The following is a 13,845-nucleotide window of genomic DNA, read 5'->3' as shown; positions in this document are numbered from 1 at the left end:
CTGAGCCACCCAGGCGCCCCAAGGATGTGATTTTTAAGTAGTTGGCACTTCGTTCATGAGAATTCCACAAGTTCTGAATTGTAGAATGGACTTCTAGAAGTTTCAGTTGGAGCTAAGCCGATACCTCCTTTGGCGTTGCTACGGAGTTTGCAAAGCAAATGAATAATTTGGGGGAGATTGCAGGGCAACTGTTTTGACTGCCTATCACATCAAAGTTTGTCAAGGAATTGTGGAGCACTCATTCATAGAATGACTAAATTCACAGATTAGAATTCTTTTCATTGAAGCAGATTCCCAGATGCCTTTCTGGGGTAAAATTTTATAAACTTAGTTGAAGTGACTGGTTGGTTAGTCCTGCATTCAGCATATCTGTGCTTAGTGCCTGTGGCGGGTGAGGTGCTAGAATGGGAGGAAGAGGAAGACAGAAATGTGATCCCTGCCTCCCAGGACACTAATGGGGGCCACGGGCCTTAGCGATAGTGTACTTTGTATTCACCTGCAGATAATGAAATTAATATTCTTTAAAAATGTTTTATAGCTTCACCATTTCAGCACTTCCTATAGTCCTTTCCCCTGTCATCCTGCTTTGTCTACATTATCCTATACTCTAATTTCTATCATTACAGTTTTTTTGGTTTTCTATTTGAATATAAATGGATTTTAATCCAAAATCTCCTATTACCTTAAGGTATATTCATGCAGATTAATCTCTGTGTATCCGCTTGTACCTTCCATTGGTCATTATTGTCCATGCAGTTTTTATTTGTACAATATATAGCAAACATAAAAATAACCAAGTTATGGGTGGCTCAGTTGGTTAAACATCTAACTTCGGTTCAGGTCATGATGTCACAGTTCATGAGTCTGAGCCCCACATCGAGCTCAACACTGATGGTTTGGAGCCTCCTTGGGGTTCTCTCTCTTTCCCTCTCTCTCTAACCCTCCCCACCCCTCCCCCAAATAAATACACTTAAAAAAGTATATCCCCGTTACAGATATATACACATACATATATTGTCTGGTTGCAGTTGGTGAATTGTGCCAAACCGTGACCACAGCTGGGGACTGGAAGAGGGCACCGACAGGAGCTAGGCATAGGCTTGCAGCTCGGAGGTACCCAGGCAGGAAGACAGCGCGGAAGTCAGGGAATGGTGATCTTCTTTTGTCATCTGTGTGCCCCGGTCTGTTAACCCTTCTGGAGGAAAGCGTCTCATCTTTAAGTGTCAGTAGCTTAAAGGGTTCCCCTTTATGACATTTGCTGTTACTGTGAAAGTTTGGGTTAGCAAGGCTAGCCTGTCTGGCGGAGCTAATTACCCCCTTTTAGGCTTTGTGCCTGCAATTTGAGTAGCTGCCACAGAATGAATGGTGGTGCCGGCTGTGCTTGTGTTGCACAAATAGGCTCCCTCTGGGCCCAGGGCAGGGAAGGAAAGCCCGAGAATAGCCCGAATCCAGATAACGATGCTCCCTTGCTAGAGAGGCGTCATTCATTCACAGTTCTATAAATCATTTCTAATCGTGTGGGATATAATTCAAATTGAGAGGAAATACAAAGACATACACACCACTGATGTGCGTGCATTAAAACAGATTCCACATGCTCTCGCTCCTTCTTGTGACCTCTTGGTCGTGTATTGTAAAGCACTGTCCAGAGTGTTCAGGGGACAACTGTGGCTTAGCAGAGGGAGTGTATCTAAGTACCTCTATCAAGCTCTTCCCATCTCTTCATCCCTTCTGCATCTCTCTCTTTGCCTTTTGAAAAGTAAAGTTTATTGGGATTATATCTACTACCAAAGTCATATGCATTAGAGAAAATCCCCACTAGAGAAAATGCAAGAAATTGGAGAAAATCACCCATTCTACTAAGATCCGGTCTCTGTTTTCTTTTTAATTTTTTTTAACACTTATTCATTTTTGAGAGACAGAGACAGAGTGTGAGTGAGGGAGGGGCAGAGAGAGAGAGGAAGACACACAATCTGAACCAGGCTCCAGGCTCCGAGCTGTCAGCACAGAGCCAGACACGGGGCTCGAACTCATGAACCATGAGACCATGACCAAGCTTAAGTTGGACACTTAACCGACTGAGCCACCGGGGCACCCCTCTCTTTTGAAGTTCTGGTTACTTTTCTGAAAAGTTCAATGTTGGGGCACCTGGGTGGCTCAGTCCGTTGAGTGTCCCAACTTCAGCTCAGGTCATGATCTCACGGTCCCTGAGTTCGAGCCCCACGTCGGGCTCTGTGCTGTCAGTTCAGAGCCTGGAGCCTGCTTCGGATTCTGTGTCTCCCTCTCTCTCTGCCCCTCCCCCACTCATGCTCTATCAAAAAAAATGAATAAACGTTAAAAAAAATTTTTAAAGTTCAATGTAGTAAGATATGCATGCCATGTAGTGTCCCCCTTTTTTAAGGGTACCACTCCTGTTTTTTTAAGTGGGAAAAATTCCCTCTCGGCAGCAACTTTTTCTTTTTGTGGCTCTTCAACTTCGTTTTCTTTGTGTGTCAGAACTGAAAGACTAGATGTGTTTATTATTTTAATTTTTTTTCTTTTGCCGTGAGAATTCTTTTTTATTTTTATTAAAAATTTTTTTTTAATGTTTTATTTATTTTTGAGATAGAGACAGAGCGTGAGCAGGGGAGGGGCAGAGAGAGAGAGCGAGACACAATCCGAAGCAGGCTCTAGGCTCTGAGCTGTCAGCACAGAGCCCAGCGCGGGGCTTGAACTCACAAACCATGAGATCATGACCTGAGCCGAAGTCGGACACTTAACTGACTGAGCCACCCAGGCGCCCCTTTATTTTTATTTTTTAAAATTTACATCCAAGTTAGCATATATCGTAATAATGATTTCAGGAATAGATTCCAGTGATTCATCCTGTATGTATAAAAGCCAGTGCTCATCCCAACAAGTATCTTCCTTAATGCCCCTTACCCATTTAGCCCATCCCTCCACCCACAATCCCTCCAGCAACCTTCAGTTCTCTATATTTAAGAATCTCTTATGTTTTGTCCCCCTCCCTGTTCTTATATTAGTTTTGCTTCCCTTTTGTTCATTTGTTTTGTATCTTAAATTCCTCATATGAGTGAAGTCATATGATATTTGTCTTTCTGTGACTAATTTGGTTAGCATAATACCCTCTAGTTCATCCACGTAGTTACAAATGGCAAAATTTCATTTTTTTCTTTTGTTTATTGATTTATTTTTGAGAGAGAGACAGAGAGAGTGAGTCGGGGGGTGCAGAGAGAGAGGGAAAGAGAGAATCCCAAGCAGGCTCTGCACTGTCAGCACAGGGCCCATTGTGGGGCTTGAACTCACAAACCATGAGATCATGACCTGAGCCCAAACCAAGAGTCAGATGGCTTAACCAATTGAGCCACCCAGGCACCACAGGATTTCATTCTTTTTGGTTGCCGAGTAATACTCCATTGTGTATGTATACCACATCTTCTTTATCTATTCATCCGTTGATGGACATTTGGGCTCTTTCCATACTTTGGCTGTTGTTGATAGTGCTGCGATAAACATTGGGATGCCTGTGCCCCTTTGAAACAGCCTATCTATCTGTATCCCTTGGATAAATACCTAGTAATGCAATTGCTGGGTCGTAGGGTAGTTCTATTTTTAACATTTTGAGGAACCTCCATACTGTTTTCTAGAGTGGCTGCACCAGCTTGCATTCCCACCAACAATGCAAAAGAGATCCTCTTTCTCCGCATCCTTGCCAACATCTGTTGTTGACTGAGTTGTTAATGTTAGCCGTTCTGACAGGTGTGAGGTGGTATCTCATTGTGGTTCTGACTTGTATTTCCCTGATGATGAGTGATGTTGAGCATTTTTTCATGTGTCGGTTGGATGTCGTCTTTGGAGAAGTGTCTATTCATGTCTTTTGCCCATTTCTTCACTGGATTATTTGTTTTTTGAGTATTGAGTTTGATAAGTTCTTTATAGATTTTGGAAACTAACTCTTTACCTGATGTGTCATTTGCAAATATCTTCTCCCATTCTGTCGGTTGCCTTTTAGTTTTGCTGATTGTTTCCTTCGCAGTGCAGAAGCTTTTTATTTTGATGAGGTCCCAGTAGTTCATTTTTGCTTTTGTTTCCCTTGCCTCTGAGGGAGGGAGTGTTGAGTAAGAAGTTGCTGCCGCCAAGGTCAAAGAGATTTTTGCCTGCTTTCTTCTCTAGGATTTTGATGGCTTCCTTTCTTATGTTTAGGTCTTTCATCCATTTTGAGTTTATTTTTGTGTATGGTGTAAGAAAGTGGTCCAGGTTCATTCTTCTGCATGTCGCTGTCCAGTTTTCCCAGCACCACTTGCTAAAGAGACTGTCTTTATCCCATTGGATATTCTTTCTTGCTTTGTCAAAGATTAGTTGGCCATATGTTTGTGTGTCCATTTCTGGGTTCTCTATTCTGTTCCACTGGGCAGAGTGTCTTTTCTTGTGCCAGTACCATACTGTCTTGATGGTTATAACTTTGTAATGTATTTTGAAGTCCAGGATTGTGATTCCTCCAGCTTTGGTTTTCTTTTGCAGGATTGTTTTGGCTTTTCAGGGTCTTTTCTGGTACCATACAAATTTTAGGATTGTTTGTTCTAGCTCTGTGAAGAATGCTGGTGTTATTTTGATAGGGATTGCACTGAATATGTAGATTGCTTTGTGTAATACCAACATTTTGACAATATTTGTTCTTCCAGTCCAGGAGCATGGAATGTTTTTCCAATTTTTTGTGTGTCGTCTTCAATTTCTTTCATAACTTTTCTGTAATTTTCCAGATGTGTTCATTGTTAACCAGCACATACCTGCATGTCCACTGTTCCCTATTCTCTTGTTTTTCTATCAGTATAATTGCCCTGGTGGCTAAATTTTTATCATTCCAACTGATAGCGGAAGTTCAGAGCTGCTTTCAGTGTTCCTCTAAAAGTTGTGCAAGTTGCTTAGTGACTGACTAAGCAGCTCCTGTCCTCTCTCTTTCCGTCCTGAAGACTTTGAGATGCCGTTAGACGAAACATGGCAAGTTTTGACACCATGCAGCGTCACGATTGATTATTTGCTGTTTCTTTGGGATGGCTTTATTTATGCTTTTGCTTTTCCTTCTGCTCCAGGGCCACCGCCGCCCAGTTCAGGGAACGAGCAGCACTCGTCAGCCTCCATCTTTGAGCACGTGGACAGGCTCTCCCGGTCCTCAGAGGCCAGCCGGCGGGTTCCCAGTAAGATACAGCTGATCGCCATGCAGCCGATACCAGGACCTCCAGTTCAGCACACCGTACTGGCCGACCGGGTGGCAGAAACCAACAAAATTAACAAAGAGGTATTTGCTCATATTGAAAAGTACATTTATATTAAAAAAAAAAAAAAAACAAAAAAAACCACATTCTGATTTGGTCAGTGCTTACCAACAAGTGAAAATTGCAGTGTTGAAGGTCGGAGCTGCTAAGAAGTATGCTTAATTTTAAGTTTTATGCTCCGCTTTTTTAGATCAGATACCATTCAAGGACCCCGTTTCGCACACTGGCCGTTGTGCAGAGAGTTCACGTGGCAAACATGAGACTGCTATCCTTCAAGAGTCCTGTTTTGGCCCTTGGCTGATGTTGAGGAACTTACATGTCAGAAAGGCTCCTGTCATTCCCAGAACAGAGTGGTTCACTGTGCCCAGACCGTTTTTGCAAATGTTATGACTTACTCGAACATCTCTTTTGCTTCTGGGACTCTGGGATTTTGGTACACGCTAGACAGAGGGTGCCTGTTGGACCAGCCCCCAGTACCGATCCTGGGCACTGCATCTCTGATGGGCTTCCTTGGTGGACAGCATCTCACATGTGTTGTCACAACTCATTGCTGGAGGAATTAAGCATATTTAGTGTGACTCCCCTGGGAAAGGCCTCTTAGAAGCTTGTGCTTTATTTCCTCCAGATTTCACCCCACATACCCTGTGCTTATTTTAATTTGCGTCCTTTTGCTGTATTAAATGGGACTAAATGCTAAGTCCTATCGGTTTTCCTAATGAACCTTTGAATTGGGGGGTGATCCCAGATAGATCCGCTCTGATCCCAAGGATCTAGGAAGGCGTAGTAAAATCGTCTTCCAGTGAATCCTGGAAGAGTGAGTTGGTAAGATTTGGGGAAGCAGAAGGCCAGGCCAAGGCACTGTTACCTTGAACTTGAAAGGTTTGACCTGGCCTGAGCCATTTAGGACTGCACATAGCTTCATGCTGTGCATTTCCTGCCTCTAACAAATACCTGCTACTGTTGTGAGTTCTGCCAGGATGAAGTCATAAGCAATTGGTGTGGCGGAAACCCCCTGCCCACTTTAAAGGTGATCCTTGAAGTAGATCATCTTACCGAAGTCCCATCAAGAGTTCCTAGAGTTTTCCCTCTCTAGCCCTCATTGGCTTCTTGCTAAGAATGTGACAAGAACGTGTGTCCCGGGTTTAGGATGGTGTGTGTTGTCTCTTCTCACCGAGTCCTGGCCCTGCTCAGCCCCAGTCCTAACCTAGAGCTGTCTGCACGCCTCTGTACCTGCTACGGGTAAATCCTCCCTAAAGTGGATTTTCCATCTGGTGGAAAGAAAGAAGGGAATGTGCTCACCAGGCCTGTGGCCTCACAACTTGATAGCATACATCTTTTTTTTTTTTTTTTTTTACTCTCTTTTTAAAATGTAGTGCTTGATACATAGGTATGTATGCCCCCATGTGGGAGTGCCTGTCCCTTTGGGCCTGGACACGGGTCTGGGGAAAAGAAAGGCCTTCCCTAAGATGCTGTCTCAGCGTGGGTGGCAGGAACCTTCGGGAACATTCCATGTGACTCATTTCTCTCCCCTCGGCCACGCAGATCCAGACGGCCCTGCGGCACAAGTCCGAGATCGAGCACCATCGGAACAAGATCCGGCTCCGCGCCAAGCGCCGTGGCCACTACGAGTTCCCGGTGGTGGACGACCTGTCCTCGGGCGACACGCGTGAGCGGCACCGTGTATACCGCAGGGCGCAGATGCAGATTGACAAGATCCTGGACCCCACGGCCAGCGTGCCCTCAGTGTTCATAGAGCCCAGGAAGAGGTGGGCGTCCGCAGAGGGGGCAGGGGCACCCCCCAAGGGTTGCCTGTGGAGGCGCCGTCGGCCTTGCTCCTGCTGGGCCTCTTCTCATGCTCCCGCCTGCTCCTCCAGGGGCCTCAGAACCCCGGCCCTGGCTTTATTCTGCCTCCCTGAATTCACCTAGTTGGATATGGCAGGCACCTTCTCTTTCTCAGATGGCTGTGCTCGAGTCTCTCTCACTGGGGAATGTCCCTCCTCTCCCATCCCACCCTCACCTCCAGTACCTTCACCTCCTTCGCGTGGGCACCCGTCCGTGTCAGGTGCAGGTGCATTTCTTTTCCCATAGCTGCCCTCCGAGTCTTGGTCTCTTGGCCTTCCGGACCCCTGCCCCTAAGGCACGTGTGTGTGCTATAATCGCTGCTCTGGTTGGTCTTGCTGTGCCCAACACCTGTAACTGCTTTGGTTCCCTGCCGCATGGAACCTGCCCTGTAACAGGAGGCGCCCTGCCTCCCCATTCCGGCTGCTACTTTCCACCATCCAGCAGTGTAGACAGAACTGTCTCTCCCTTAGATGGGCCTGCTGTTGCCCGCCATACATTCATCTGCTTCGCATTTCTCCCCACATCCCTCCCCTTCTACAGATCCTACTTGCTCTTCAAGACCTAGTTCAGGTGCTGTATAGCCAGCCATGATACTGGTAGCTCACACTGATCTTGCCCTTCTCTGAAAGTCCGGAAAAAGTCACGGTTATATATTACCTTATATTACTCTCTGTTGTTGCGTGCATTTAATATGCTCAGGTAGACTGTGGCTTCCTCATAGCAGAGACTATGTCTTACATATTTGTATCCTATGGGGTGTTCACCACAGTGGCCACCATATCCCAGATGCTTGGAAAATACTTTGTGTTTAGTGGATAAGCTACTGGCAGGAAGGATTATTTCCTATGAAGATAACCTCCTTTCTGCCCCCACCCCCTCCCGCAGCTCCAGGATAAAACGATCTCCTAAACCACGCCGAAAACACCAGGTCAACGGCTGTCCCGGAGATGCTGAGAAGGACAGACTCATCACCACAGACAGCGATGGCACTTACAAGAGGCCCCCCGGTGTCCACAACTCTGCCTACATTGGTTGCCCAGTACGTAACGCTGACTCTAGCTCCTGGAGCCGGGGTGGGGTGGCTCTTCGGAGAGTGACCGCTAGTGGCTGCTGCCCTGTGTGCTGTTGCTGCTGATGACTGACACTCAGGGCCATGAGACAATGTGGAGTGAGGGAACTGGTAGGCTGCTCCTTTGAGAGGAGACTTGAGTCACAGAGCCCAGGAGGCTGCGAAGTGAGCCCTCTGGAAACGTAACCCCGTGTTTGTCCTTTCTGTACACAAGCCCTGTTCTCTTATGCTTCAGGATGGGTACTCCTGGAAGTTAACTGGAAAACAATTTTTTCTTCCTTCCCCCGGTCATAGAATTGTTTGGGTTTCTTGGTGATAGGAGGGGTATTTAGGGTTTTGTCTATCCCTTCTCTTCCTAGAGTGCAAGAAGGTATTGTGTGTGTGTGTGTGTGTGTGTGTGTGTGTGTGTGTGTGTAATTTTAATGGAACAAAGAGCTTAATGGAAATTAAGAAATACGGAATTAAACTTTTTTTTCTTCCAACGGAAAGGGGCACACACAGAATTGCTTGAAGTGTTAAAGGCAGACATTGAGAGCATTAAGGCGCACATACACAGACCTCATTGAGTAGGGAAGAAAGTGCCAGCCTCCCCAAAGGTCTGTGACACAAAGACAACCCAAGACGGAGGGAGAGCCAGATGTGGCTGACTTCCAGCAGTGCGGGAAGGACACCGGTAGCCTTGGGCCGGGGTGCAAACCTGGCTCATTGCACAAGACCCCTTCCTCCTTCCGGAGATGCGCTTACAGAGGCATCCTTGTTTAGAGAGACATTAGCAAAAAAAAAAAAAAAAAGATAATAATAAAAATAAAAAAAACCAAAAAAACCCAAAAAAAACCCCCACATCTTGGAGAAGGGGCTTGTGATGCGCATGATCACTTTGGACAGAATTTATGCAACCAGCCATTGCCTCCTAAATTAGACAAATAACTACCCTGGAAAGATATGAAGACTAATGGAGATAGGGCAAACACCACACTGACGTTAGGGCTAGATAGCATCGAATCATGATCATCCGAAAGAACCAGACTTTTCCTTGGCAACTGACTGTATTTCTGGTGTTTTAAAGACTGGCCGTGCCTGTTTGTGAGGATTGGTGCAATCCCAGGGGGTCTGTGGATGAATTCCTGAGACGGGGGAGCCCGGGCTGGCAATTCATACAGCAGGTGGCGCTCTTGTAGTGTTCTTGTGCTGTGGACAGGTGGCTGTCTGGGCTTCACCTGGAAAAGACTGTCCCCTGGGCTCCCCAGGATGGTCACTTGAACTTTTGCTTTTGTCTCACCGGAGACTTGCAGGCCTGATGGGGACTTGCAGGCCTGATGCGTGAAACCGATAAATAGAAGAGGTGGCGGTGGGGGGGGGGGGGCGCATTCCTTCTTACCCCTTGACTTCCCGAGCCAGCCAGGGCTCATCTTTCAGAGGAAATCCGCAGCCCCATCCCGTCTTTTTTTAAGTAGCCCTGAGTCCCGTCATCTGTTGCCATGAAGTCTTTTGTCGTCTTCTTGCTCTCTCCATTTGTCTTCATCAGTGATCCGAAATCAGGCCTCCTTCAGGGTGACCGGATCATCCTTGTACTTCCTGCTCTTTTTCTTAGTGGAAAGCAGAGACCCCTCCTTCAGCTGGTGGAAAGCAGCCCTTCCCTGGAGAGCTCCGCCTCAGTCAGCCAGCTTCATTTTTTTCAGAGATTCCTTAAAATGAAATTTTTCTTACGTGGGCTTTTCCCATTCCATAAAAATTCTGAAACACACGCTTTCAAAGATAATCCCCCCCCCCACTTTTTTTTTGAACTCATTTTTTCTTAGGTAGTATTTCATCTTGAAGATTATACTACTCATGTGTTTTTTCTTAAATTTTATACTCTACCTTCAAAATGTCTTCTCGTTATGAGCTCTTTTCTCCTAGGGTGAAAGGAATATTCCTAGATTTCTTGGCAACTGGGGTTACCGTTATAATTCAGGCCTCAGCATGGTATGGCCCTCAGGCCAAATCCAGCCAGCCACTTGTTTTTGTAACGTTTTATTGGAACACTGTTGTGCCCTTGCACCATTCATCTGTGTGTTCTCTATGGCTGCTCTTGCTGCAGTGTTAGAGTTAAATAACAGAGCAGCAAAGTCTCTGTGACTCACAGAGCCTAAGATAATTGCTGTCTGGCCCTTTACGGAAAAGGTTTGTCTACCCCTGATACAATTTATCATCCAAGCCTGGCACTTGGGAGAGTGAAAAGAGTCTCTATTAATGATTATACTGGGACAGCAGGCGTACCCTGACATTGTCCTGGGCCAGCCAGGGTGTCTGATCACTCTCTTAGAATTCCTACGGAAGACTGCAAAATGGGCACCAGAGTACATCCTGTCTGATGACTGAAGGTAAAAACTTCCTATGTATTTCTGAGGAATGACGGGCGAATGTGTACCTGTCCGAAGGAAAACACACTGACTAATAACGAAATTATCAGGCTGAGATTCAAGAGAGTGGAATTCAAATTCCAGCAGGGATCCTGGGTAAATCTTCCTTTCCACACACCACGGTTCCCCCTGTATTATTGACTACCACCTCTATGTGAAACACCCTACAGGTGTCGAGATACAGAAAAATGAAGATCTCTTGTTGGCCTGCAAGTTGCTGGCAGTGTAGCCTGCAAAATGAGGAGACCGGAAGAAGAAAGAACGGAAAGCTCTAACGTCATGGCTCCGTAGCTCTTTGCCTTCTTGGCAAGATTCATGAGTCCCTCCTTCACAGCATACTTTTTGCTGTAAAAGTTAAACCGTTGGAATCTCTGTTCAGGCTTGCAGTTTTTTGTGTGGCCACATGCTCGCTTCCTTGCCACACAACGCTATAAAGCAGGATTCACCCGAGTAAGTTTGAAGATCTCATAGACTTTACTCAACAGCTCTTGAATCCCACAGCATCAGACGCGGAGAGTGGAAAGGAGCTCCGAGGAGCTGTACAAAATGGAAGGGGGCAGAAAAGGAAGTTTTCTAACAAAGAGCGAATTGTTTCAGGCAAGGTCACCTTTCTCTGGGGGAAGGGGGGCGGTGGTCTATCACGCCTGTTACCTCACTAGTGCAGATCAGGAATTTCCAGATTGACTGGTTAAAGGTCACATTCCTGGAAGAGGCTGAAAATGCAGTGAAGTCTTGGTTTGCTCCTGGGGGGGCAGCGACTCCATTTTGGGCCTGTTGTTTCTTTCTTGCCTTCTTTCATTTAAACAACAGGTAACTAGTCACTTACTGGAACCACCACCAGGAGCATCACTTCTGTCTTTGGAGAGACCCTTTCACTCGCCAGTGGGATGTGTTTATAGACACCCTTTTCCTTTGTTCCACCATGAACTGTTAGTCTGGTGACGCACTACTGACCACAGTCTTCCCTTTCTGCTCTTCAAGAAATCCAAGAATGGGAGAGGGGCCTGCATGTGGACCTTTTATCCACCTCGTAAGGAAAGGAACACAGAGTTCTTCTAGCGCTCGTCATACGTCAGAGAACCCCTTGGGACCCCGAATCCTTACTTACAATTCCTTGAGGACAGCTCTCACTTACTGGAACCTTTCCTGGGATAGCCCAGTTTTAGAGAAAGACACCGAGGTGTCACGTACACAGCAGTGGGACCAACCCCCTGCTGTTGGGAGGGGAAGGGCCCCGGATCCATCTCAAGAGCCAGCCACTGCTCAACGGCAGTTGTTTCTGTCGGAGGAGTAAGGGCCGGGTGATGCCACAGCTTCAGGTTCTGCCAAGAGAATCCACAAATCTGAGTGTTAATATTAAATCTTCAGGTTTTAAAAAATATTAGCTCTTTATTTTTTTAAGACTGCACAGGCCAAGCAAAACAGGTCTGAGGGCCGTTTGTGGTTTGCCAGTCTGTAGTGTGGTTTTCTGTCTGGAGTTAAGCAGTGACTGCCCTTAAATGTTTGATGCTGGCATGAGTAATAATGGATCATCTGTTGGACAGGACAGAGGCTTTTTTTAAGAAGTTTTTTTTTTTAATAATTATTTTTGAGAGAGAGAGAGAGGGAGAGAGAGAGAGATCCAGCAGGGAAGGGGCAGAGAGAGAGGGAGACACAGAATCTGAAGCAGGCTCCAGGCTCTAGGCTCTGAGCTGTCGGCATAGAGTCTGATGTGGGGCTCAAGCCCACTTACTGCGAGATCATGACCTGAGCTGAAGTCAGACACTCAACCAACTGAGCCACCCAGGTGCCCTTCTTTCCCCCCCCCCCCCTCTTTTTAATATTTATTTTTGAGAGAGCACAACCCTGGGATCATGACCTAAACCAACATCAAGAGTCAGGTGCTTAACTGACTGAGCCAGCCAGGTGCCCCTGTATAGAATAATATTTAAACCTTTCTTGATGACTCACGTTATCCAGAGATAGTTCCATTTAAAGACATGTGGTTTCTGGGGGCACCTGGGTGGCTCAGTCGATTAAGCGTCCGACTCTTAATTTTGGCTCTCGTCGTGATCTCATGGGTTTATGAGTTCAGGCTCCACATCGGGCTCTGCACTGACAGTCAGAGCTTCTTGGGATTCTCTCTCTCTCCCTTTCTCTCTGACCCTCCCTACACCTCTCAAAATAAATAAATACACTTAAAAAAATTAAAAATTAAAACGTGGTTTCTAAATACTCTTTGTTTACTATAACAAGTAGTTATAATAAGTATTAAATTTTTAAGTTTGTTTGAGAGAGTGCACACGTGTATGTGTGTGTGCGTGGGGGAGGGGCAGAGAGAGACTCCCACACGGGCTCCGTGATGAACACAGAGCCCCACGTGGAGCTCTGCCTCAAGACCACGAACGAGATCATGACCTGAGCCGATATCAGGAGGCAGACACTTAACAGACTGAGCTACGCAGGCACCTCAGTGTCAACATTTTTTATACACACAGGTGTAATATGGTGGTGACTTTGAACTCTCTTGAGGGTGTGTAGGGCTACTTTTTCTTATTGTAGTCAATAGACTGCTTTAGACTTCGGTATCTATGAAAAGTTGACTAGGTAGTTTAGTAACTAAGACTCTGAGACATCATTTTTGGCTGCTTAGGGACATTTAATGAAAACACATACTTGCAGGTATTGAAGTGCATTTCAGCTCGTTGGTTGAATTTTGCTGGACAAGTGATTTTTGAATATCTTCACTTTTTCCTTTCATCCTGATTCAGGCTCTGCCTGCCACCACCACCCGTTAGCCGCCATTTAAAAAATTCTTACGGTGACCTTTTCCTCACTGTCAGTGAAAATTGTTAAATCCCATTTTGGCCCTGTGGTTTTCACGTCACCGCATAAGCTCACATCTGATCCTTGTTCCCTTTGCTCTTTGTCTTGCCCTAGTCTGATCCCGATCTCCCGGCCGATGTACAGACGCCGTCCTCTGCTGAGCTGGGGAGGTATCCGGGCCTGCCCTTCCCAGCCTCCCAGTACATCCCGCCTCAGCCGTCCATCGAGGAGGCGCGCCAGACCATGCACTCCCTCCTGGATGACGCTTTTGCCCTCGTGGCCCCCAGCAGCCAGCCTGCCAGTGCTGCAGTCACAGGCCCCGGGGTCCCAGCTGTCCTGCCTGTGAACAGCACCCCTTCCCGGGACGAGAGGCGAGCCACCCAGTGGGGGTCCTTCTACAGCCCTGCTCAGACAGCCAGCAACCCCTGTAGCGTAAGTCCTGGCCTTCTAGAAT

General features: G+C 46.5%; 1 protein-coding gene across 4 annotated transcripts in view; it reads left to right on the top strand.

Annotated features, from left to right (window-relative positions):
• KIAA1549 (KIAA1549 ortholog) overlaps positions 1 to 13,845 on the top strand; it is a 136,384-nt gene that overhangs the window by 84,487 nt on the left and 38,052 nt on the right. For all 4 annotated transcript variants that reach the window (XR_006213053.1, XR_006213050.1, XM_042973289.1 and 1 more), the window contains 4 exons: positions 5,091 to 5,296; positions 6,816 to 7,039; positions 8,001 to 8,154; positions 13,506 to 13,823. Coding sequence is in view for 2 of the 4 variants with exons in the window: in XM_042973289.1 (XP_042829223.1) it covers positions 5,091 to 5,296; positions 6,816 to 7,039; positions 8,001 to 8,154; positions 13,506 to 13,823 (902 nt within the window). In the remaining 2 variants the exon portion in view is untranslated. The remainder of the gene's footprint in view (positions 1 to 5,090; positions 5,297 to 6,815; positions 7,040 to 8,000; positions 8,155 to 13,505; positions 13,824 to 13,845) is intronic.

The sequence above is a fragment of the Panthera tigris genome, chromosome A2 (assembly GCF_018350195.1).
Source record: "Panthera tigris isolate Pti1 chromosome A2, P.tigris_Pti1_mat1.1, whole genome shotgun sequence".
In the NCBI taxonomy this organism is placed as follows: Eukaryota; Metazoa; Chordata; class Mammalia; order Carnivora; family Felidae; genus Panthera; species Panthera tigris.
This window is presented reverse-complemented; position numbering and strand designations above follow the sequence as displayed.